Below are 25,723 nucleotides of genomic sequence, written 5' to 3'. Positions count from 1 at the left end.
CTCTGCTGTGTGGTGTATCAATTCCAGCCTGGAGCCCTTAAGTTGGTAGTTTGACTTGGGTAAGCTTGAGCCATGGATCAAAGGGGAGGGAATGGCTTTACACACTAAGCACTGTGTCCTTCCTGTTTGACTTGTGCAAAGTTCGAAGTCCTGGAGTTGCGTTTATTCCCCCCCCTCACGCCACCCCCAGGTAGTTAACTTGCAATTGTGGAAGTGGCGGTACGGATCCATATAACATTAGTTGAGAATGATTATGCCTGGTTTATTAGACCCAGTTATTTCCACCAGGGTTCTGGGCAATCTCGCTAATTCTACATGTTCTGAATTGTCCATAATAATAATAATAATAATAATAATAATAATAAGTAGGCAGGGATTATTTCGCTTCAAAGGAGAGGGGGCAGTCTTTGCTCTCCGTATGGAAGGAAAGGGGGTGCCTGCAACAGAGACGCTTGAGATGACAAACTAGGAAATGGAAGTCAACAAAAAACAGGTTTGCGGCATCTGTAGGGAAGGGGAGCCACAACAGGACTTAAGTCTTGAGTGCTTATTTTGCAAGTTCACTTGCACGAAGGACTTGTTGCCTGGTGCTTCTGGTAAGCGGAAATGCTCAAAAACTTCAAAACGTTTCCCATTCCATCAAAACTTCTGGGTAAAAAAACCAGGCTAGAGAGATTGTCTTTCAACCACAACTAACGAGAGCGGTTTTCAGCTCGGCACCCGTAGTAAACTCTACATAGGTTTAAGGGTGACCGAGCCCAGATTGAGTTGCTGTTGGATTCTCTGCATCCAGGAGAATTGTTAAAGGCAGGCAGACGCGATAAAAAGATAATTCGCAAACGAAAGTGCCTTATTTTAAGGGAATGGCAGTTTGAATTGCTGGTTGAATCAATTTTACTTTTTGCTATGGCCACCTTTTGCTATAAAGCTTAACCATTGGTTGATGGGGGGATAGATTAGAGAGTAGGTGGTGGATAGTAGGTAGATCAATTGATGGATCAATAAAGGATCGATGATAGGTGCATCCTTATTTAAATCTATTCAATATGGAAGTCAAGCTATTACAAAAGTGTATTAGGTAGGAGATATAGGTAGATCAATTGATAGGTGCATCCCTATTTAAATCTTAAATATTCAAGTCAAGCTATTAAAAAGTGTATTTTCGGTGTTTCTGAGGGGAATTGCTAGCTGTAATTGACAAGACAGGAAAGCCAAGTGCTCCCTGGGTATTTTGTGGCGTTCTGATACTTTCGCTTGTGAGCACCCGTGTTTCAATCGTGCGGATTATTCTAAATAGGCCTACATTCCTCCCCAAAGTAAGAATTCTTTAGAATCCCAACACCTGAAACCTTTGGCTCTTCGGCAAGGTATCACTTTGTGGTTTTTTTCTTAACTCTTAAAACAATTCCGTATGATATGGGTATATTAGAAGATAAATTGGTCATTGGCAGCGTAGGGGTTTTGCGTTAACCAGGAAGAGCAAATACGTGTTCTAGAAGGAGCAAACGTAGTATTGCTGCCAATGTAATAAATGAGAGTCCTTGGAGGAAATACCTTTCGTATAGAAGTGAGGGCATGCTAGTTTTATCTGTAGCTTTGCTTTTCTGGGGGTCTTTCATAACCTTTTTGAAAACGATCGTGTGAAAGTTAGCCAGCAGAGTGTTATCGAAACAGTATTATTGGAAAATGGGGTTTTAAGATTTGCATGTATGTTTTGGCTCAGCTGTGCTACTTTCACTGCCCTCGAAATCACTTGAGGTTGATCTTTTAAACGTTTCCCTTCCCAGCGTAGATGTTGAGGGGTTGTTGTTGGGCTTTTTTTTATTTTATTTTTTGAAGCCTCTGTGACTTATTTCCTTTCCAATCTCTATTCTACGAAGCCTGGGTGCTTGACTGAGGAGGGCTTAATTAAACTGAGAAAAAGGACTTTTTCTATGCATGGGGTAAGCATTTTCAACCCTTGGCAGCCTTTTTGACCCTGAAGTGCTCCGTATTCAAGCAAGCCTTGATTTAAGGACTCTGTGGGGATAAACAGAAGAAAAGTACCAGTGTAAAATCTATTTCATCGCATGGGCAGACTTCCTGTTTTGGTGCTTATCCAACACACGAGGTTGAGCTTGAAGCTGAGTCGGGGACCACCGGTGGTCCGCGAGAAAATTTTGGTGATCTGCACAGAAATGTCCCCCCGAAGCAATCCAGGCTGCACGGGAACACAAGGCTGCGCCGCCCACATGGCCCGTGGGAACACAAGGCTTGTGTCGCTTGCATTGTGAACAATAGGAGGGAGTGAGCGGAGGGGGGAATTTGCCTCACCTGGCTGCATGGAAGAAAAGCAGCAACGGTCTTTCTCTCCCCCCAATTCCGCCAGAAATGAGTCTTTGGGACCCTGCAAGGCCTCCTGCTCCAAGAGGCTGCGCCGGTGTGAGAAGTCACACAAAGACTCATTTCTGGCGGAATTTGGGGGAGAGAAAGAAAGACTTCTGCAGCTTCTGCTGCTTTCCTTGCATGAAGCCGAAAGTCTCTCCCCCTGAGAACGGAGCTGGAGCTGGTATCCTGCCATCCCCAATAAAGAACGATCGATCGGTAGGAAAATGGGGTGGGGGATTTTCCTGCAGACTTTTTGGGGAGATTTTCCCAGGGTCTCTGGTCCATGGGATTTAAAAGTATGAGTTTGGTGGTCCTTGAGGTCCAAAAGGTTGGTGACCCCTGGATTAGTCCAACCCTCTACTCAGGCAGGACAGACATGTAACCTTAAGACGTGTAACCTTCAGGTCAAGAGCCAAGAGAAGTGAGTTAACCTTTGCCGCGACGTCCCAACTTCCATTTTTAAATCGGTGGTGCTAAAAATTCATGGAGCTGATTTCAGCTCTTCAGTTTATTGAGCACTTCCAATCGACTTGGTTTTATTTTAATAATCCCTTTGGCAAAGTAGTAACCTTCAACCGTGCCGCGTTTAGTGGGGCATGTCCTTTGCACCCTGCCTTGGATGAAAAGTTGAAGCGCTTGCAATTTGAAAGGAATTTAGACCGCCACATTTTATCAAATGCTTTTATGAAAATGTTTTTACTTTTTCTGCACGTGTGTGGCGGGGGCCGTGAAGCTTCTGCAGTACTGTAGACAATTGCTGGGCTTAAGGGAATAAGCTTTGGTGTAGAGTCTAGCGGATCAAGTATTACAGAACCACAGACACACAGATCTGAAACTCTGCTGCAAAGAAAAATGCTTTCCCACCCCAAATCTTTAGATTTTCACAAATGCAGCTTGAGATTCCCTTGGCTGAAAACTGCTATCCAATCCCGCACCCCATATTCCAGATAAGCTTACCGATGTTAGTTTTGAAATACTCTTGTAGAAGGTCTCTCTATTCACACCCATGTACCTCTTTCTATATATATATATATATGCCACCAATATATATATTTATATGTATATAAAAAAGATTGAAATGGTTTACAACAATTTAAAAGATGTTATAAAAATCCCAAAGAAGTGGGAGGCTTATCGGCCGGCAAAGATCTAAGTGTTTGAAAGACAACTGGGGAATCTTGGGCAGGTTTGAATTGGCCATGAAAGGCAAGAGTTGAGAACAGATCTGGTTAAAAAAAAAGAAAAAGTTACAAGGCCACAAGCACCCATTACACATTCTTCAGTTAGTGGAACCGAAAATAATTTCTCCAAATAGCACGGAATGGGATATTCCATGCTTTTAGTAAGAAATCACTCCCCAAAGTTACATCATTTAGCCCAGCTTATTCCTAGCTTGGTGAGAAGTACCCTGAACAAAATTTCAGGTGCTATTGACAGTAGGGTTACTACAGCCCTACCACCAATAGAAGAGGTAGTGTTACTACAACCCTATCACCAATAGTGTTACTACAACCCTATCACCAAAGACCCTAACCCTACCAACAGAAGCGAGTTAAAACCCTACCACCAGTAGAGCATTACTACAATCCTGCCACCAATAGAAGAGACAGCCTTACCATCAATAGAAGAGGTAGTGTTACTACAACCTTATCACCAATGAGTTACTACAGTCCTACCACCAATAGAGAATTACTACAACCCTACCACCAACAGAAAAGAGCATTACAACCCTACCACCAGTACAGCCTACAACCCTGCCACCAATATATTACTATAACTCTGCTGCCAATAGAAGAGACAGCCTTACTACACCCTATCACCAATAGAAGCATGTCACTACAACACTACATTGATAGAAGGGAGTGTTACCACAACCCTGCCACCAATAGAAGATAGACTTATGGGTCATAACTCCCTTGGCTTATCCTCCAATCTGCTACACTAAAGAGGTAGGTGCAATTCTGATCTACTATTTGTAGCTCACCCCATAGCAAGCACCGTTTGGCCCATCCATTTCCTCTACATCTAAAGCCTATAGGTGTCAATGGTTTTATTAGATCTTGGGGAAGATAGTTGGAGACAAAAGCCATGGTTTTTTTGTGGTCCAGTGGAAGTGTTGCTGTGTGATGCAGATTTACCCACAAAAGGAGAGTTGATCTCAATGGTGTACTTCTAAGTATTGTCATAGAAAAGAGTTGCTATCAAGGAATCTCTCTTTATCTGTAAGGCTGCAGGCAACTTCTTGTTGTCAACTTGTAAAACATTCCTATGCTGGTTTCCAAGTTTCCATAAGAAAGTGTGTGTGTGTGTGTGTGTGTGTGTGTGTGTGTATGTGTGTATAACCCTGAAGGAGCATACGGCGAATGAACGATGATGTCCAGGCCATGAACATGTTCCGTGGGACAATCTGAATTATGATACACCCAGAGGTACGTATCTCAGAGTCGGCTTCATACAGGTCATGCCAGTATGTCGCTCCTAATAAACCCTTTTTCAAGTTTTTTAAAGTTTGGCTCGAGGCTCATGATTTCATTAGGGCGATCGCTGGAATCCTGACCCAAGTGTCTTCCAGGAACTCCACCTATTCTAGTGGCAGTCATCATCTCCCTCTGCCTTGCATCCTTTGGCTTAAGCCCATCATATCTGATGGGTGGGATCCCACAGCTTGTGCCCCTTTCGGACAAGCAAATCGGCGAAACCAATTTTATTGTACCAATGTGGGGCTCTTGAGGCCTGTGGCTAGACAAATATCCCTCTTTTAATGGGAAATGCAAAATTTTATTAAGTAGTACCCTGTTTCCCCAAAAATACCACCTACCCTGAAAGTAAGTCCTAGCTTGATTTTTTTTACATGTGTGTCCAATATAAGTCCTACCCCCAAAATAAGCCCTAATTAAGATTCCGCCCAATCGAATGGATGGGTAAAATTTAAGCTAGGATGGGGACGGGGGTGGGTGGGTGGAGTTGCCCTACTACTTACCTTTGGACAGGTGTAGCCAGGCCTCGCACACCCCGACACCTGCCTTGCCAGCCCATTTCTTCTGTGGCTGGCAAGGCTTTCCTGAAGGCCTCTGGAGCTGGTAAGAAAGCTCTGGATCGATCCTGAAGCTGCAGAGGCCTTCAGGAAAGCCTTGCCAGCCACAGAAGAAGTAGTTCGTGAAGGCCTCTGACAGTTAAAAGGAAGCTAGGGGTGACGCGTGCAAGTGAGGTGAGTCAGTGGAGGACATCTCCCCAAAATAAGACCTGGTGCCTTTGGGGGGGGGCAAAAAATAAGACAGGGTCTTATTTTCAGGGAAACATGGTAGAATCAAACTTCTATTTATTCAACTATTTTATTTGAACTTCAACAATTTTATTTGAACTCTGATTAGAACTAATACTTCCAAAAGCAGAAATGATTATTATATAATGTTCTTTACATATTGGATACGTTTTTATATAAATTTTAAGAGAAAAAGAAAAACCATTTAAGGAAAAGGAACCATTTTGATACTGTTGGAATAACCAGGAACCGTTGTGTGCCGTTGCACCTTTGGATGTGCAATCTAAGAAAAAAAGCTTGACAACTGTCATCACAATTGCCTTCCAATAACTAGGAAATGGTACAGCAGCTATGCCAAGGACTAAATGTCTGCAAATAATTTTAACGCTGCTGACAGACTGGTTATTTTTTATTTTTTTCAAGCCTGGTGATTGCGCTCAGATTGGAACAGATTTAACATTTAAGACCGGGGCAGGTTTGACATTTAAGCCAGCTCTGAAATTACCGCATCATTCAGCTACTAACGGGGGCTGCGAGAGAACCAACGCCATCATGGACCTATACCTCAGATTCTATATTAATGACCAACAGGAGACTTGGATGGCCCTCCTCCCTTTTGTGGAGGTTGCTATCGTAACTCAGTAGCACAGGATTCACGCCATTAAAAGTGGCCACAGGATAAGTCTTTGTAGCTACCCCCTGAGTAGCAACTCCACTGACTGCGTCACTGAAAGAGAGTTATTGGTGAAAAAAGTTTAAAGGAAGCTAGAGAAGCATACAAAAAACAGACTGATAAAAAGCGCATGAAGCCAAAGTTAAGATGGGAGACAAAGTCTATCTCTCTACCAAATTCCTACCATCTAGGCCAGGGGTCGCCAACCTTTTGGACCCCGGGGACCGCCAAACTCACCCCCGCCTCAGGGAGATGGCTAAGGAGGAACCAAGTCATTAAAGAAACAAAAGAAGACTTTTGTAAATCCACGAGACAAGATTCGCTGCCAGTTTGGTCAAGGAGCCAAGCGAAGGAAGACAGGAGAAGAAAAGGTTCTGAAGCCCACCCACTCTTGGGATCCAGACCTGGGGGCTTCCATCCCAGCTTAGTTACAGCAACTGGGTTTGGCTAGTCTAGCGAAAGGGGTGTGGTGGCTCAGGGGCTGAGGTGCTGAGCTTGTCGATCGGAAAGGTTGGCGGTTCGAAACCCCGGCGCCGCATAATGGAGTGAGCTCCCGTTTCTTGTCCCAGCTTCTGCCAACCGAGCAGTTCAAAAGACGTAAAAAAAAATGCAAACAGAAAAATAGGGACCACCTTTGGTGGGAAGGTAACAGCATTCCGTGCGCCTTCGAAGGCATTTAGCCATGTTGGCCACATGACCACGGAGACGCGCTGGCTCTTCTTTGGCTTTGTAACGGAGAGGAACAGCACCCCCTAGAGCCGGAAATGACTAGCACACATGGGTGAGGGGAGCCTTTACCTTTAGTCTCGTGAAAAGACGGACTAGTAGTCTTCCAATAACTAAGGTCAAACTACTATTCTCCAAGGCACCTGAAGGCAGGACAAGAAGCAACATATGCAAACTCATCAAGGAGTGAAGCAACCTAGAATTAAGGAGAAACTTCCTAACAGCGAGAACAATTAACCAGTAGAAGGACTTTCCTACGGAAGTTGTGGCTGCTCCATCGCTGGAGGCTTTTAAGAAGAGATTGGGCAGCCCTTACTCCGAAATGGTCTAGGGTCTCCTGCTTGAGCAGGGGGCTGGACTAGAAGACCTCTGAGGTCCCTTCCAACTCTGTTATTCTTGTGTTTCACCAGCCTTCCAGAACTAATTTTGAAGGCTGCAAGAGAAACACCAGATGATTTGAGTTCTCAACAGAACGTTGCGTTATGTCCAGAATTGTCTCCTTTTGCAATTCGGTTATTTTTTTCCCCCTTCCTTTCAACTAGCAGTTTGTCTAAATACAAAGTTTCTTCTACTTGGCTTATTCTAAAAACTATTTATGATCAACCAAAAAATGTGTCCAACTTCTAATTATTCTGATAAACAACCAGGTAAAGGCTATTCCCCCATCCCAGAGTACTGTATGTTCTTGGAAAACAGTTTTCAAAAGTGTAGTTGTGTCATTTGCAACAAAAACACAAGTATAACTTAAATCCCTAGAGGTAAACAATTTTTTAGAATAAATGTATTCATTTGTCTTTCAACTATTATCAGATTTCTCTATTGTTCAATATATGGACTGACTCAAGAGGCTAGTCGTAAATAGGATAAACTCAGCCTGGGATTAAATAAAACTTCTACTCGATTTATTAACATGATTACATTTTTATAAAATGCAAGATTACAAGAAAGGGGCATAAGTTAAAAACCCAAATACAAGTTTATTCTATAAATAATTTGTAGGCAATAAAGATACCACAAAAAAAGTTAGGTAGCATTCCAGAAAAAATCCTTTAAAAGCAATGAAGACAGGGCTGATTAGAAAAACTTACTCTCTTCAATGGTGAATTGTTTTTGTTTTTCCTGCTTTCAAAATTGAGACCGCTTCCTGGCTGCTAATCGCTTTTATCTTCATTTTGATAATGCCTGTATTCTGGTTTAAGTTCCCAAGTACTTTTGTGTGGCCCCTTAAAATTGTAGATGCCAATTTCTCTCAAAATCTCCTTTAAATAGATCTGAAAGCAAGCAAGAGAGATTGACTGAACAACATGGTATGAACACAGGAAGTACGTTATGTTGAATCCAACATATTCCCCTTATTCCAGACCAAAAGCCATCTCCCTTTGAAGATATACATTTACACCAAGTTGAAGTGGGAGGTTAATACATTTTTCTTCTTCCTCTGAATTAAAAGGGGGGGATTGTAGGGGGAAGGAAGTTGAGAAGTGGTTTTACTATACCCCTAGTGAAGCTGGTGAGCTCAGTAGCTCAACATAGTTCATTATCAACATCATATTTCATTATCAATTGTCAACACGATATAAACTTCACCCAAATCACCCATAATTCAGATGACAGGGTCCATATTTACCAGCTGTGGCAAATTGTTATAGGTGGTTGGTGTGGATTATATAATTATCTAAATAATTTCTAATGTTCTATATCATCTATCTATCTATCTATCTATCTATCTTTATCTAACTATCTCTATCTTTATCTATCTCTATCTCTATGTATCTCTATGTATGTGTATGTATGTATCTATCTATCTATCTATCTATCTATCTATCTATCTATCTATCTATCTATCTATCTATCTATCTATCTATCTCCCTATCTATACATCTCAATTTCTCTCTATGCATGTATATCTATCTATCTATCTATCTATCTATCTATCTATCTATCTATCTATCTATCTATCTATCTATCTATCTTTATCTAACTATCTCTATGTATCTCTATGTATATCTATCTATCTATCTATCTATCTATCTATCTATCTATCTATCATCTATCTAAACATCTATCTCTTTCTATCAGTCTATCAGTCTGTCTGTCTGTCTGTCTCTCTCTCTCTCTCTATCTATCTATCTATCTATCTATCTATCTATCTATCTATCTATCTATCTATCCATCCATCTCTATCATCTACCATTTTTATTGTCTGTTCTCTTTCTCGCCCTTTATCATCTACCTACCTACCTACCTATCTGTGACATAATAGCAGTGTTCCAATATCTCAGGGATTGCCACAAGGAAGAGGTAAGTTCTCCAAAGCACCAGAAATCAGAACAAGAAGCAACGGATGGAAACTAATCAAGGATAGAAACAACTTAGAATTATGCAGAAATTTCCTGACAGTGAGAACAATTAATCAGTGGAACAATTTGCCTCCAGAAGTTGTGAATGCTCCAACACTGGAAGTTTTTGAAAAGATGTTGGATAACCATCTGTCTGAAGTGGTGTAGGATTTCCTGCCTAGGCAGAGGGTTGGACTAGAAGACCTCAAAGATCCTTTCCAACTCTGTTATTTTGTACTATCCAATGCAGTAAATATCCATTTATAGAGAACAGAACAGAATGACAGAGTTGGAAGGGACCCTGGAGGTCTTCTAGTCCAACCCCCTGCTTAGACAGGAAACCCTACACCATTTCAGACAAGTGGCTGTCCAATCTCTTCTTAAAAACTTCCAGTGTTGGAGCATTTACAACTTCTGAATGCAAGCTGTTCCATTTGTTGATCTCACTGTCAAATATTTTCTCCTTATTTCTAGGTTGAATCTCTTTTCAATTCAAAGTGAAATATCCCTTAATTTAAAAAAAAACACACCTAACAATAAACCCATTGCATGTTTGCACAATTTTTAATGAGAACTAGTTATATTTTTCTAGAAAATAATACTGAGAATAGAATTGTTTCTATTAAGCCAGAGGCCTTCATCCTGCCTACAGTGGCTAGACAATGGCTAAATGATGATGGAGGAGGAGGAGGAGGAGGAGGAGGAGGAGGAGGAGGAGGAGGAAAGGAAGGAAGGAAGGAAGGAAGGAAGGAAGGAAGGAAGGAAGGAAGGAAGGAAGGAAGGAAGGAAAGATATAAATCTTTTTAACATGTGGCTTAATAGCAGCCAGCTGGATCTTCACTGCAAGCGCTTCCTCTGCCCATTTCCAGAATGGTTGCGGATTCAAAGCAGCAAAGGCTGAAGAAGATGTGGGAATTCTCTGTGTCTTACTTAGGGGTGCCAGTTCTCCAAATATTTAAAGCAGTTAGTCCCCTTTAACAAGTTGAACAAAGCAGTGAAAAACAAAACAAAACACGAACCTCTCTCTCCAAGTATGGCTCACACAGTATTGCAACAACCCCCACGAGGTGGCAGCAATTGACCACGAGTCCAAAATAAAAAATCTGGGCGGGCAAAAAACAGAAAAGGATCTTCTCAAAAGGAGAAACTGGATAGTTCAAGATCAAGGGAGGTACTAATCCAACTCTGTAAAGCCTTAGTAAGACCACACCTAGAATCCTGCATCCAGTTTTGGTCACCAAACTTACGAAAAAGATGTGGAGGCTCTGGAAAGAGTGCAGAGAAGAGCAACCAGGATGATGAGGGGACTGGAGGCTAAAACATATGAAGAACGGTTGCAGGAACTGGGCCTGGCTAGTCTAGGGAAGAGAAGGACCAGGGGAGACAGGAGAGCATCTTCCAATATTGGAGGGGCTGCCACAGAGAGGAGGAAGGGGTCAAGCTATTCTCCAAAGCACCCAAAGGCCAGACAAGGAATAATGGATGGAAACTGAACAAGGAGAGAGTCAACCTGGAAATAAGGAGGAATTTTCAGACAGTGAGAACAATCAACCGATGGAACCGAAGTTGCCCTCGGAAGTTGTGGGAGCTTCACCACTGGAGGCTTTCAAGAAGAGACTGGAAGAGATCTGTCAGGAATGCTGTAGGGTCTCCTGCTTGGGCAGGGGGGTGGACTAGATGACCTACAAGGTCCCTCCCAACTCTGTCTATCTGCATCTGTCCAGGCATCCTGGTTCTTTTTCCCAACTCTAGAATGTTTAATCGGGATTTCTTCTGACTGGAAGAAGACTCCACTGGGGTAGGGGATAGCAAGGCTATGCTACCCAAAACAAAACGTCTCTCGGCCAGGGAGTCCTCGGCTTATGGCCACAATTGAGCCTTCAAATTTATGTTGCTCAGCGAGACAAGAAGCAACAGATGGAAACTAATCCAGGAGAGAAGCAACCTGGAATTAAGGAGAAACGTCCTACAGTGAGGACAATTAACCCGTGGAACAGAAGCTGCCTCCAGAAACTGTGGTGGCTCCAACTCTGGAGTCTTTCAAGGAAATGTTGGACATTTGTCCAATCCTTTGTCTGCAATGGAATAACACGGTAGGTTAGGACTAGAAGACCTCCCAAGTCCCTTCTAACCCTGGGCTTCCATGACTCTATGATCTTCCCGCACAACTGCAATGCAGGAAGATCTCCTGCAGCAGCTTCCATAGGAAGAGACAGCTGACTTCATCTCTTTTGTTAAACCGTTTTTCAAAGGAGGCTAATCAGGTTTTTCAGAAGAGATTCTGGACAGCCAGAATCTCTCACTGTCTTTCTTTCTCTTCCTTTTTCTCTGTCTGTCTGTCTGTCTGTCTCTCTCTTTTTCCCCTCTCTCTTTCTCCCTTTCTCTTTCTCTCTCTGTCTTTCTGTCTCTCTCTCTCTTTCTTTCTTTCTCTCTCTGTCTGTCTGTCTCTTTCTCTTTCTTTCTCTTTTTTCTTCCTCTCTTTTTCTGTGTCTTTGTCTGTCTGTCTCTGTGTGTGTGTGTGTGTCTTTCTCTTTCTTTCTTTTCTTTCTTTCTTTCTTTTTCTCTGTCTCTTTTTCTCTCTCCGTCTGCCTGTCTGTCTCTCTCTTTCTTTCTCTCTCACTGTCTTTCTTTCTCTTTCTTTTTCTCTCTTTCTGTCTCTGTCTCTCTCTCTTTTCTCTCTCTCTTTCTTTCTTTCTCTGTCTCTTTCTCTTTCTTTCTCTCTCTCTGTCTTTCTATCTCTGTCTCTCTCTCTTCTTTCTTTCTCTCTCTGTCTGTCTCTTTCTTTCTCTCTTTCTTTCTCTTTCTGTCTGTCTCATTCTCTGTCTCTTTTTCTTTCTGTCTCTGTCTGTCTCTCTTTCTTTTCTTTCTTTCTTTCTCTCTTTCTGTCTCCGTCTCTTTCTTTTTCTCTCTCTCTTTTTCTTTCTCTTTCTCCCTCTCTCTCCCACTCCCCCCACGATTGGTTTCCTCTACTTCTGTTTTCTTCTGCAGTCAAACAGACTTTTGCCGTTATCAAAGAAAAGGAAAGACAGAAACAATGTGATGAAACCAGTAATTAAGAGGAACAGATTAATTAAAGGACATTTCACTTGCGTGGCCTCGCCAAGCAGGAAAAATTATAGTTAGAAAAAAAATGTATTTCCCAGAGGAGGAACGTTCCAATTTAAAGATGTTGGAGCTGCAACTGTGCGCTCGGAGTAAAACATATACTTAATATGTAGACCTGTATTTATCACTTGCGTAGATTTAGGTCCCTGTCACAACTAATGGCTCAACGCTCGGTTGGTTTAGCAAAAAAAAAACCAGGATCACCTGCAGTTGTGGGAAAATGAGGAGGAGGAGGAGGAGAAGGGAAAGAGAAGCAAGGAGGAGAAGGGAGGAAGGAGAGGAAGGAAGGAGGAGGAGAGGAGGGGAGGAGGAAGGAGAAGGAGAAGAAAGGAGGAAGGAGAAGAAGGGAGGGAGAAGAAGAAGGAAGGAAAGAGAAGCAGAAGGAAAAGAAAGGAGGAAGGAGAAGAAAGGAGGAGGGGGAAGAGGAGGAGAAGGAAAAGAAGGAAGGAGAAGAAGGGAGGGAGAAGAAGGGAGGAAAGAGAAGCAGAAGGAGAAGAAGGGAGGAAGGAGGAAGGAGAAAGGAGAAGAAGAAGGGAGGAAGGAGAAAGAGAAGGTAGAGGAGGAGTCATCCATGATCTCAAAGGCCACGGATGATGAAGACCGAAGAACACGGAAAGATGGTCTCACGGGGGTTCCTATCACCAACTCTGAGGTGTAGGATGGCAATCCCAGACAAGGCAGCTCAGGGAGGGAGAACCGAAGTCTGAGGAGGCCCTCAAGGGCCCTAACCAACATTCCCCAAGGCTACACCACGGCAAGACCACTTCAGCAGCAGTCACTATTGTCTTCATCCAGCCTAAGTTCTTAGGATCCTCCATCGGTTACTACAGATCTTAAAAGTGATGAACTCCGCCCAAAGCAGATCAAGGAATATTCTCAACTCCAGAAGCCAAGCAGAAGGGAGGAAGGAGTGCGTTGTGGAGAGTTGTAGCAGAAAAGAGATATATATCTCCAGTGGTTGGTAGGTCCACAGGCACGTTTTTTTTTTAGCCTCGAGAGGGTCTCAACTTTGCTAACCGCTTGTCTTGTCTCACATAATCCTATGGAAAGCATCAAGCATTGTTGACACCCCAGCCACACCTTAAAACAGGGGTCTCCAACTGTCATGCCCCGTCAGAATCTGACTCAGAAGAGGAAGACGAACAGCTGACAGGGAGTCGGAGTGTCGCTCCGTTGGCTGTGGAGGAAACTGGGGGAGGGCAAGGTCTGGCTGGGCAGAGCAGGGAAGAGGGAGAACGAGGGAGTTTGGAGGAAGACCCAGGCCCACCACCCTCTTCATCCTTGGGCACGCAGGGAGGAATGGAGAAGGGAGCAATGTGAGTTGCATGGCTTACGGGGGAGGAAAGGGCCCTGATTCCCTTCATTAGTTGCAGCTGGGAAGACAGTGTTTAAAAAGGGAGGTTGCACACAGCAACTTGTTGGAAGCAAATTGTGAGTTATCTTTGTTTCTCGAGGCTTATCTGGGTTCCCGGCATCTTACCAACTGTGTGTATTTTGTTGGCCTTTCAAGTCTGCAATTCCTTCTCCTGCCCTGTCAAGTTAAGTGCTGCAGCGTGGTTTGTGTGGATTTTTAGTTACAGTTTAGTTACAGTTTGTATGTACTTTGTTTTCGGACTGAATTTCCTCCACCTGGGAGAGTTTTTTTCTCCAGCCGAAGGTAACCTGGACTTTGGGGGCAAAGTTGGAGGAACTAAAGGGACACTTCTTGCTTATGTGACTGTATTGCCCTTGTGCCACGCCCCTTTGGGTCATCACGCTAACCGTGGCCCCTTTAAGATTTGTGAACTTCAACTCCCAGAATTCCTCAGCCAGCAAAGGAATTCTGGGAGTTGAAGTCCACAAGTCTTAAAGGGGCCAAGGGTGGAGACCCCTGCCTTCAAGTGAATTCCTGGGTGAAAGCTGGACCCTAAAAACTTCTGAAGATGTTCTGTAGATCCAACACACTGGTAGTCCTTGTCTTATGCCAGCTCATTTACTGACCGTTCGAAATTCCAATGGCACCGAAAAAAAAGCAACTTATGTCCGTTTTTCACTCTTACGACCCTTGCAGTTATCCCCACGGTCACATGATCAAAATTCAGGCAACGGACTCGTACTTATGACAGTTGCAGCGTCCTGCAGTCGTGCTATCCTCTTTTGCGACCTCCCAACTGGATTTGCTTAACGACCGGGTGACTAACTTCCCAACGGCAGTGATTTACGTAACAAACGTGGCAAGAAAAGTCGTAAGTTGTAAGATGGGACAAAAACCCCTATTTTTTTTTCCTCCCCACTTAGCAACATAAATTCTGAGCTCAATTGCAGACGACATGTATGACACAAGGCATAAAATTCACGGAGCTCAAGTGATGGCTTGTGTCTGTGATGACCCGTTGTGTGGCGCAAAGGCAACCCAGCCAGACAATCCGTAGGAGTCCCTTTATTAGCTCCAACTTTGCCCCCAATGTCCTGGTTACCTTCTGGGCTGGAGAAAAACCTTCCCAGGAACAGCCTTTGGCTGCAGAGAATCAAGTCCAAAACATGGTCAGCAAAAACTGTAATTTAAAGGTCCAATCAAGCCAAACTGAAGTAATTAGTTTGGCAGGGCAGGAGCAAGAACTCCAGATGTGAAGGTACGGCAATACCTCAACACGGTTGGGAAGATGCCAGGAACACAGATAACCAAAGTCAACACAATATAAACTCACGTTTGTTCCCAGCAGACGCTGCACTCAGCTTGTATCTCTTTTAAACTCTCTTCCCAGGTGTGGCTAATGAAGGGAATCAGGGCCCTTTCCTCCCCCGTAAGCCACACCACCCACATTGCTCCCTTCTCCGTTCCTCTCTCTGTGCCCAAGGATGAGGAGGGGTGGGCCTGGGTCTTCCTCTGAACCCCCTCTCCCTTGTTCTCCCTTTCCTCTGCTCTGCCCAGCCGGACTTTGCCCTTCCCCAGTTTCCTCCACAGCCAACGGAGCCCCACTCCCACTCCCTATGTCAGCTGTTCATCTTCCTCCTCCTCGGATTCAGACTCCAACAGGGGCACGACAGTGTCCTTCCAAAGAGTCAGTCAAAAGAGAGACAGGTGGAAAATTGGGAGAACTCAGGAGACAGCAGACTTTATTAGTTTTTGTCTCTGTTTATCCTTCGAAATTAACGTTCCGTTTCTCTACCCATTTAAAAATTAAATCCATTAAAATTTACACTACCCAGTCAAATCCCTCCCACGCCAATTCCCGGCCTTTGCGTCAATATTTTCCTCTTTTCTTTCTTTCCTACAGAGAGGAGCAAAACCAACATCTGTCACAGAGAAACAAAACCATTAGTAGCTCCTTAGTTTGTAGGAGGCGAAGGAGTTTGAATATGACTTGCCAGAGGGGAGACTGAGAGCCGGTGTAGAAAATAAAGTAAATTATCTATGATTTCACTTCTCCAGGGCAACGGCTTACAGGTGTCGGAGAAACACTTCAATATATAGCAACGGATTCCTAAACAGCTACTCGGGACCCTTCAATGTGGCCTGGAGACCCAAACACCAGCTGGTTGGTGGGAAGCATGCACGCCATAGGTTTGCCATGAAGGCCCTAGACCATTTCTGACCGAGGGCAGTCCAGCCTCTTCTTGAAAGCCTCCAGGGATGAAGCTCCTACAACTTCCGAAGGCAACTTCTGTTCCATGGGTGGATGGTTCTCCCTGTCAGAAAATCCCTCCTTAGTTCTTGGTCGAACCTCTTTTCAAATGAAAATTGAACATTTTAAAAATATCTCTTAAGCTTTAACAAGGAGAGGTGCAACCTAGAACCAAGGAGGACTTTTCTGACAGCAAGAACAATCCAGTGGAATGGCTTGTCTCCATGAATTGTAGTTGCTCAAGGAGGCTTTCAAGAAGAGGCTGGACATTCACTAAAATGGGAAGGAATAAAGTTTCCTGCCCTGGCCAGGGGGGTTGGACTAGAAGGCCTCTGAGGTCCCTTCCAGCCCCAGGTTTCTATGCAATTCTATGATTCCTCTTTTCCAACACTGTACATAATTTGTTTTTGCAACTGTCAGCTTATATACTTTAGTAAACTGTGATATTTTTCATGTAGGTTTTCTGGGATTGCACCCAATAAAGCTATTTGTGGTTTCAGCTCATGTTTTTATTTTATTTTTAGCATTTACTTACCACTGGCTGTTTGGTTATATCCACCAAATCTTTGATGTTGTAATACTGGTGTTTCTCAAAAGCAGAAAATAACATGTCCAGCACTTGCTGTTTTTCAGCCCGGGCTCGTTTTCCTTCTTCTTTTTTCTTCTTATCGTACACAATCTATGAATTGAAATAGGAAAAGAAGAAGAAGAAGAAGGAGGAGGAAAAAAAATACATATTTTCAACCTAGTTCGGGACCGTTGTTTAACCACAACACCAGAAATAATCAGTTTCACGGTAGCCCAAAGAAGGAGTTTAGGATATTTTGATAATCAGGATTGAGTTTATTTCAAAGGTTTAATGGATCCCATGAAGCAACTCAACCGGGTCATGCGACAGTCAAAACCATTCTTGACACAACAAAGCAATATGAATGTAGCATCGGAAGAGACAATTGGTATCTCAGGATTGAATTGTGGGGTCCTTGGCTCTCTGAGAACTTGGAAATTTTGGGCAAACGTTTCATTACCCAACTAGGTAACATCATCAGTGCTAGAAAGGAATGGGATTTGCCCTAACAAAGCCTTGTAGCACTGATGTTGTTATGTAGTTGGGTCATGAAATGTCTGCAAGAAAAGAACCAAGTTCAGAGAGCACCAAGGAACCCCCAGTTCTCCTCCTCCTTCTCCTCTCCCAAAACCCCACTCCCTCTAGCACTGATAATGTTATCTAGTTGGGTAATGAGACGTCTGCAAGCAAACAAACAACCTCAGAAAGTATCAAGGACCCCAATCTACTATATATATAGAAGCGAAATGCCCCTCACGCATCATCACAAAATCTCCATAACCGTAAAGCCTACAAACTTGAAATTTAGCACGTATATATGTTCCTCTTGGCTTCTAGGAACTCACTAAGAAAGGATTTTTCCAAATGACCATCAGAGCATTTAGAGTATTTCCTTTAGTATTATTATTATTAACACGCTCTGATGCTACCCACCTGGAAAGAAATCTCTTCCAAATGCAACACACAAGCAGAGGAATTTCAGTTTCAGTTTTACTTTCACAGCACCAAGCAGCTTTAGTACAGAACAGTTGAGCTAAGCCACGCCCAAGCTCCTGGCTGTCTCCTTCTTTCTCACACAGCAAATACTGTTTCAGTTTCCAAACAGCCTTCAAATCTCTCACATACTGATGGGACGCTAGCCAGATTAATACCGATGGATGCTGGTAGGCAGAAGCGCAATTTTCCCCCCTTATTTTTCTTCCCAAAAACTAAGCCAGACACAATTACTAATTTGAGTGTGCCACCCCTATAGCTTATATATTCTTTTATGACCTCCCCTTTAAATCCCAATATTCATTTCACTTTTCATTATTGCTAATAATAATAATAATAATAATAATAATAATATAAAATAATTATCTCCTAACAACTACATAACATATATACCTTTTAGGTCAGATTCCACATGGTACTTTCCCCTTCAATTACATAAAAATTATTTATAATTTCAAAAAGAAAAATTAATCTATTCAGCTGATCATAAACACTGATATTAATCTCATTACAACAACCCTCACAATTCACTTCAACTATATTCTATATATTCATTAAACATAGATAATAAACTTATCATAGTTTTCCTTTTTTCACATTCATTCCATTTATCTCTTTATAAAGTTTAACAAAAAAACCCAAACATTCTAATAGCAAAACAAAATATCCGCTCCAATCTTTTTTTATGATAATCTATATTTCCCTATTTTCTAAATAGTTTAAAACTTCTAAAATTTTTGAAGCCCGCATCTGAGCATTGAAGTGATTGGTGGCCATTAGAACCCAGGTCCGTTTTTCCGAATCGCCTCCAGCCAATAACCAATAAGTTGCCACCAAAGCTAAATTTCACCAGGCGGATTGTAACCAAGCAAGCAGATCGGCTAAATCCACAGGTCTCTCTTTGGATTCCGCACAGCAGGTGTCCCCAGAGAAGCTGTGCCTGTCAAACAGGCAGGAGGAGGCGGCATCCGCACCTCCTAGAGTAGTGCTTTAACAACAACGGTTGTCCTAACTGTGGGCGGGATGTGCAGTCGAGTGTGCGGTCAATTTGTAAGCTCTCCTCTTAGTGCCAGTTTTGAATCTGGGCAAGCCCCGTAGGAAGCGATGGCCGATGGGAAGCGGTTCAGAGCAAAGAATCCAAAGAAAAAGGGAGTAAGAACGGAGGGGCTTTAACTCTAGTTTAGAAAGGGGAACGCGTAGTCTTAAAAAAGAACTAAGGAGGAATTTCCTGACAGCGAGAACAATGAATCAGTGGAGCAAGTTGCCTCCAGAAGTGGTGGATGCTCCAACACTGGAAGCTTTTAGGAAGATGTTGGATAACCATTGGTCTGAAGTGGTATAGGATTTCCTGCCTAGGCAGGGGGTTGGACTAGAAGACCTCCAAGGTCCCTTCCAACTCTGTTATTCTATTCTATTCTATTTTCTATTATTTTCTATTCTATTCTATCCCCTATTCAATTCAATTCTATTCTCTGTTCTATTCTATTTCCTATTCTGTATTCTATTCTAAATTCTATTCTATTCTAAATTCTATTCTATTCTATTCTATTCTATTCTATTCTATTCTATTCTTCACTCCAATACTCTCCATTCCATTCCTATTCCTACTCCTATTCTTTATTCTATTCTACCAGTATTTTATTTTATTTTCTATTCTATTTCCTATTCTGCATTCTATTCTATTCTATTCTATTCTATTCTATTCTATTCTATTCTATTCTATTCTATTCTATTCTATTCTATTCTATTCTTCACTCCAATACTCTCCATTCCATTCCTATTCCTACTCCTATTCTTTATTCTATTCTACCAGTATTTTCTTTTCTATTCTATTCTATTCTATTCTATTCTATTCTATTCTATTCTCTATTCTATTCCCTATTCTATTCTATTCTATTCTATTCTATTTTCTATTCTATTCCCTATTCTATTCTATTCTATTCCCTATTCTATTCTATGGGGGAGGGGGGGAAGTGATTCACGACCACTTTTCACACCCTTCAAAGGCATTGGGCGTAACTCGAAGGAGCCGAAGAAGGAAAGGGTTAGACGCAACTCACGTTGTAATGGTGATTGGCCACCGGTTTGTAGTTGGTGGTGACGGCCTTGTCCAGCTGCATGGTCAAGCTGACCGGCTTGGAGGATTCTTCGATCTGCAGCCTGAAGGAAGAAAGGGCAGCATTAGAGGAGAGACCAAGAAAGGCTACCTGATTGCCGGGGGAAAAGAAAAAAGAAAAACCGCCGGTAAAACAATGCAGATCCAAGAGCAAATTCGTCAAGGGGAAGGTAACTTTTCGGATTAGGCCCCCGAGGCCGATTTTTCCTGAGGAAGAAGGCGCTGTGAAACAAACCTTACACAGTTATGACCGTTAGACGAGAAGATTGATTGCCTACAGATAAACAACTCGGTGGAAGCAGCAGAGAAACGGGCGGCACACACCTGCACCGTAAAAACCTCTTTTTGAGACCGCCGGGAACAAATTTTATTTAAAAAAAATAAAATAAAAAAATCTCTCTCTTTGAGATGTCGGGAACAAATTGTCACTTTACAGCATTTAAAAAAGTTTTAAAAGTTAAAAAGATTTCTCTGGTACCATCAACCAGGGGTGGAACTCAAATTGTTTGACCATCGGTTCGGTGGGCGTGGCTTGGTGGTTTGCTCTGCCTAAGGCATGGATTTTTTTCCCCCTCTTCTCAGCTGATCATCGGAAGTTTTTTTTACTACCGGTTTGGCTGAACCGGTCCAAACCAGTAGCATGCCACCCCTGCCACCAACCTGGGGGTGGGAGGATATGAGTCTTCGGGATTGTAAGCTCCCTTAGAATATTTTAGTGCAGCCTTTCCCAAAGGTGTTTTTTTTTCCAAAAGGCAACTGGACTTTCTTGGTTATTTTCCCTTGAAGACGTTTCGCTTCTCATCCAACCGAGAAGCTTCTTCAGAACTGAAGAAGCTCCTGAGACGAGAAGCGGAACGTCTTCAAGATAATAAAAAAAAAACCCAAGGAACTCCAGTTGCCTTTTTGAGAAAACACCTTTGAGACAACTCCGGCCTCGATGACTGAGAACATAAGACACACAGTATTTTCTCTTTATAGTCGACTCTTAAAGGACAGGTGTTGCCGTAGAAATTGTTATCAACTGTGCGACGGTGAGGTACTGTACGATCACATTATTAATAAACATGGCAAAGGAAAGGCTAGTTTGGTGCAGTGGTTTCGGCATCAGTTTTGGGAGAGTAAGGTCATCAAGACATTTAGGAAGATCTTGGAATGAAGTTTTCAGTGCAGACAAAAACCAACCTGAGCTATCAACATTTGGGGGGAGGTCCTCATTTTACACAAACCTGCCCGAGAAACTCTTCATCTTTTGCAAGGAAACAGTCTCCCATTTATTTGACATAATGCTGTCAAACAAGCCCTAGGTGAGCCCCAACGAAGTTAGCCCCGGGGAAAAAACATGTCTCCGTTTCTGTGCAGAAAAACAAACATTAAAAGCATTTAAGATGTACAACCATCTTTTATTTTTGAGGGGACGAGCCCCTGTGTGCCACAGTAGATGGAACAGGAAAGACATCCTCAGAAACTGCCAACTGCCAGGAAAAACAAATCAGGTATTTTCTTTTATGTACACCGAGAGCTTATGCACCAAAGACAAATTCCTTGTGTGTCCAATCCCACTTGGCCAAAGAAGAATTCTATTCTATTCTAAATCACGTTTTTTGTTTTTTTTTCATAATAATACAAATAAGCCATTGCTGTGATCTATCGGTCTAATAATCGGTAAAACCCAAAATCAAAATTTCACTCTTTTCCACCCCAAGCGCAAAGTTCAGAAACGGTTTCCATCATCGGTTATTCTCTCCTAAGGAGATCAGCTCTTCTCAGCCTTGATAAAATATGGAATATTTCTTCCCCGGGGAAAAAAAATAGAAGCAGGGTTTAGGATTGTGATGGCGAACTTATGGCACGCGTGCCACAGGTGTCACAGAGAGCCATTTGTGTGGGGACGTGAGTCCCAGGCAAACTTAACTCACTGCGCATGTGCGCGTCTCCCAGTTGATTTTGGGGCCTTTTTGGGCCTGCCAGAGGCTTGAGGGAAGCCTCTGCAGGCTTTGCAAGCCGAAAAATAGGCCCGGGATGAAAATCAGCAGGGAGGCGCAGTGTAGGAAAGGGTGGGGGGAATCGCGCAGGCATGCTCAGGGGACGTGGGGGTGCGCGCGTATTGTCTTCTGGGTGTTGACCTGTGATCGCGCGCGCACAAGCATGCGCGCAATTTTGGGCAAAGGAGCCCAGAAAGGTTAGCCACCACTGGTTTAGGATTTCAGAAAGCCCAATGCTTCAAAAACCATGATGTCCTTCATACCTCCCAAGCTAGCATCTCATGCACAGTCCAGATTGAGCAGTGACTCATTAAACAGCTCCTTATTTTCCTGACTTGTATTATCAGGATAACAGACATTTGCTAGCAAGGGATGAGTTCTCGGCGTGATGCATCCAAGCTGGAATGGCAGGCTTGTATTTGGGCAGGGAGGGAGGGAAATGTGTTGGCAGGGAAGGGGGGGGGGAAAGAACTCAATTAAGTCCCCCCTGCTGAAAAACTTCGAAGAACACCTAATTTTGTACTGGGAATTGGCAGCAGCGTTTCTCCAAAAAGGAAAAAAGGAAAAAAAGAAGAAAAATAAGATTACATATTGATATTAGCGGATGTAAAAATAGAGGCGTGGGGATAAAAATGTTGCATCAGATCACAGGAAGATGACAGCTTTTAATTAAGGGGCTATAAATCTCACAGCGTTTAGCCATTCCAAGCTGTAGTAAGGCTACTATTTGGCCAAACGGGGGAACCCAATAGCAAAATATTGTAGTATCTACTGAGTTTCTTGTCCCAGCGAGCATTAGAAGAATGGAGCAAACCCTGCTGCCTTCTAGCACTGATGATGTTACCTAGTTGGGTTATGAAATATCTGCAAGAAAACAACATTTAGGAATTGCTGGGAAATACACGCCAGTTACTTGCGACTCTGTGTTCTGTGTATACAGAGGCTCTTAAAATGAGTCCTTGGTCCACTCTGAGCTTGGTTGTTTCTTGGCAGATGTCTCACTACCCAAAGCACTGATGATGTTCCCTAGCTGGGTAATGAAATGTCTGCAAGAAAACCACCAAGCTCAGAGAGCACGAAGGACCCCACAGACCTCCTCCTCTCTACAAAACCCCCTCTCCTTCTAGCCCTGCGGATGCCACCTAGTTGGGTAATGAAACATCTGCAAAAAGACCCTTCACTTGAACCCTGAACCCCTCAAATATTCTCCTGTATTGGAAGTCTTCTGCTTTTCCCGTCAAGGGGAGCAAAGAGGGATTTGGGGGGGGGGGAAAGCAGGACAAACAGGCTAAACATACCGCCGGGAGGAGGAGCCCAAAGGAAGCGCCAAAGGTGTTCACCATGTATTGTTAAGGCAGCCATAAAGTGCCTGCCTTGTTTCTGACCCGCTCTCCTCGAATCCATCTTCGGAGGGAATTCTGCAAAGTCAGGCATGAGGCATCAATCGAGCCCCCCCCCCCTTCTTCCCTGCTAAAGCCCCCTCCCCACCCAGTCCACAGCCATCTGCCGCTCTCCCTGCTCCGTCTGCTCCGTCTGCTTCTCCATATAGCGCGGAGCTGCCGGTCCACAGACTGCCTGCGTTCTCGTTCAATCCCAGGGGCAGACCACGGGCGCAGTCGCTACGCAGGGTTTAGGAAGACGTTACGACGCTTTCTCGTGACTGGGTGAGGGGGGGTCTCTACATCCCTCAGGATAGGAGAGGGGAAGAGCTGCCGGGCTCCTAGTGGGAGATGAAGGGAGGGAGGGCGGAAGGAAAAGACAGAAAAGGGAGTGAGGGAGGAGGGAGGGAGGGAGGGAGGGAAAGAGGAAGGAAGGAGGGAGGAAGGGACAGAAGACGGAAGGAAGGAAAAGACAGAAAAGGGAAAGGAGAGAGGAAGGAAGGAAGGAAGGAGGGAGGGACAGAAGAAGGAGGGAGGAAGGAGGGAGGAAGGGACAGAAGAAGGAGGGAGGGAGGGAAAGAGGAAGGAAGGGAGGAAGGAGGGAGAGAGGGAGGAAGGGAAAGAGGAAGGAGGGAGGGACAGAAGAAGGAAGGAAGGAAGGAGGGAAGGAAGGAGGGAGGGACAGAAGAAGGAAGGAGACAGAGGAAGGAGGGGAGGGAAAGAGGAAGGAATGAGGGAGGGAGGGAGGGAGGAAAAGAGAAGGAAGGAGGGAGGAAGGGACAGAAGACGGAAGGAAGGAAAAGACAGAAAAGGGAAAGGAGAGAGGAAGGAAGGAAGGAAGGAGGGAGGGACAGAAGAAGGAGGGAGGAAGGAGGGAGGAAGGGACAGAAGAAGGAGGGAGGGAGGGAAAGAGGAAGGAAGGGAGGAAGGAGGGAGAGAGGGAGGAAGGGAAAGAGGAAGGAGGGAGGGACAGAAGAAGGAAGGGAAGGAAGGAGGAAGGAAGGAGGGAGGGACAGAAGAAGGAAGGAGACAGAGGAAGGAGGGGGAGGGAAAGAGGAAGGAATGAGGGAGGGAGGGAGGGAGGAAAAGAGGAAGGAAGGAGGGAGGAAGGGACAGAAGACGGAAGGAAGAAAAAGACAGAAAAGGGAAAGGAGAGAGGAAGGAAGGAAGGAAGGAGGGAGGGACAGAAGAAGGAGGGGAGGAAGGAGGGAGGAAGGGACAGAAGAAGGAGGGAGGGAGGGAAAGGGGAAGGAAGGGAGGAAGGAGGGAGAGAGGGAGGAAGGGAAAGAGGAAGGAGGGAGGGACAGAAGAAGGAAGGAAGGAAGGAGGGAAGGAAGGAGGGAAGGACAGAAGAAGGAAGGAGACAGAGGAAGGAGGGGAGGAAAGAGGAAGGAATGAGGGAGGGAGGGAGGGAGGAAAAGAGGAAGGAAGAAGGGACAGAAGAAGGAGGGATGGGAGGAGGGGGAGGGAGGGAAAAGGAAGGAAGGAGAGAGGGAGGGTGAGAAGAAGGAAGGAAGGAGGGAAGGAGGAAGGAAGAGAAAGTTAAAGGAAGGAGGGAGGGATAGAAGAAGGAAGGGAGGAAGGAGGGAGAGAGGGAGGAAGGGAAAGAGGAAGCAGGGAGGGACAAAAGAAGGAAGGAGGGACAGAAGAAGGAAGGAAAGAGGGAGGGAGGGGGAGGAAGGGAGGGAAAGAGGAAGGAGGGAAGGAGCCAGGGTGGTGCTCATTGGGGGGCAACAGGTTGACTCTGTAAACCACTCAGAGAGGGCTATAAAAGCACCGTAAAGCGCTAGGTAAGTCTAAGGGCTGTGGCTAAAAAGCACTTTCTCAACCAATTCCCAAAAGCTTGTCAACAATTGGAAACCCATCCAAGGGGACGTAAATGGGTTGGGAAGTCAAGGCCCGCAACATGTGCTGCAGAACAGCCGGCCGGCCTGTCCTTCCTCCCTTCAGGCACTCCTCGACTTACAACACTTCACTGACAAAACCTTTGCAGGAAGCAAAGTAATCAATAGATTTTGAGTCCTTCTTGAAGCTCTGTGAACTCTGGTTGTTGTCGTTTTTTGGTACTTCGGTTGGTTTCTGTTATAATTATTTGGATGCTTCTGTTTTTGGCAACATTCCATAGCACTGAAAGTGGGTGCTTATCTTGGGGAACTATAATTACTTCTGGCTGGGAATGAAAGTAATTCCCAGCGTTGCAATAAAATAGGTTTTGCTTTTAAAACAAGTTTTGTGTTTAATTCCGTTTGACGAAGCCTGGGTCAGAACAGTAACCCCCGGGGACAAAAGCTAATCAGACAAGCCCCTTGATGTCTAAGGAGATCCTCAGCCCACCAGATCATGGTTGTCCCAAAGGTAACTAAGACTTTTCTTTGATTCTTTTCCCCTTGAAAATAATGTTAGTTTAAATCGTTTTATTAAATGTTTGGATTTCTTTTTCCTTTTTGTAGTCCCCATTTATTTGGATTATTCAGTGTCTTAAAACTGATGTTTGCTTCTGAATTTATTTCAGACACCAGGCTTTGCATTTTCTAAATCCAGATATAACCAAAGTCAATCAAAATATAAGCCCACCCCAAAAAACCTTACAACTGGGACCAATAATGAA

General features: G+C 43.9%; 1 protein-coding gene across 2 annotated transcripts in view; it reads right to left on the bottom strand.

The window, feature by feature from the left end:
• Positions 1 to 7,908: 7,908 nt before the first annotated feature.
• GTF2F2 (general transcription factor IIF subunit 2) overlaps positions 7,909 to 25,723 on the bottom strand; it is a 71,011-nt gene continuing 53,196 nt past the window's right edge. For both annotated transcript variants that reach the window (XM_026705360.2, XM_026705361.2), the window contains 3 exons: positions 19,699 to 19,798; positions 16,613 to 16,756; positions 7,909 to 8,299 (listed from right to left, as the gene is read on the bottom strand). In XM_026705360.2, the coding sequence (XP_026561145.2) occupies positions 8,180 to 8,299; positions 16,613 to 16,756; positions 19,699 to 19,798 (364 nt within the window). In that variant the 3' untranslated portion in view covers positions 7,909 to 8,179. The remainder of the gene's footprint in view (positions 8,300 to 16,612; positions 16,757 to 19,698; positions 19,799 to 25,723) is intronic.

Source organism: Pseudonaja textilis, chromosome 8 (assembly GCF_049901715.1).
Source record: "Pseudonaja textilis isolate UNSWEBS1 chromosome 8, rPseTex1.2, whole genome shotgun sequence".
Taxonomy (NCBI): Eukaryota; Metazoa; Chordata; class Lepidosauria; order Squamata; family Elapidae; genus Pseudonaja; species Pseudonaja textilis.
This window is presented reverse-complemented; position numbering and strand designations above follow the sequence as displayed.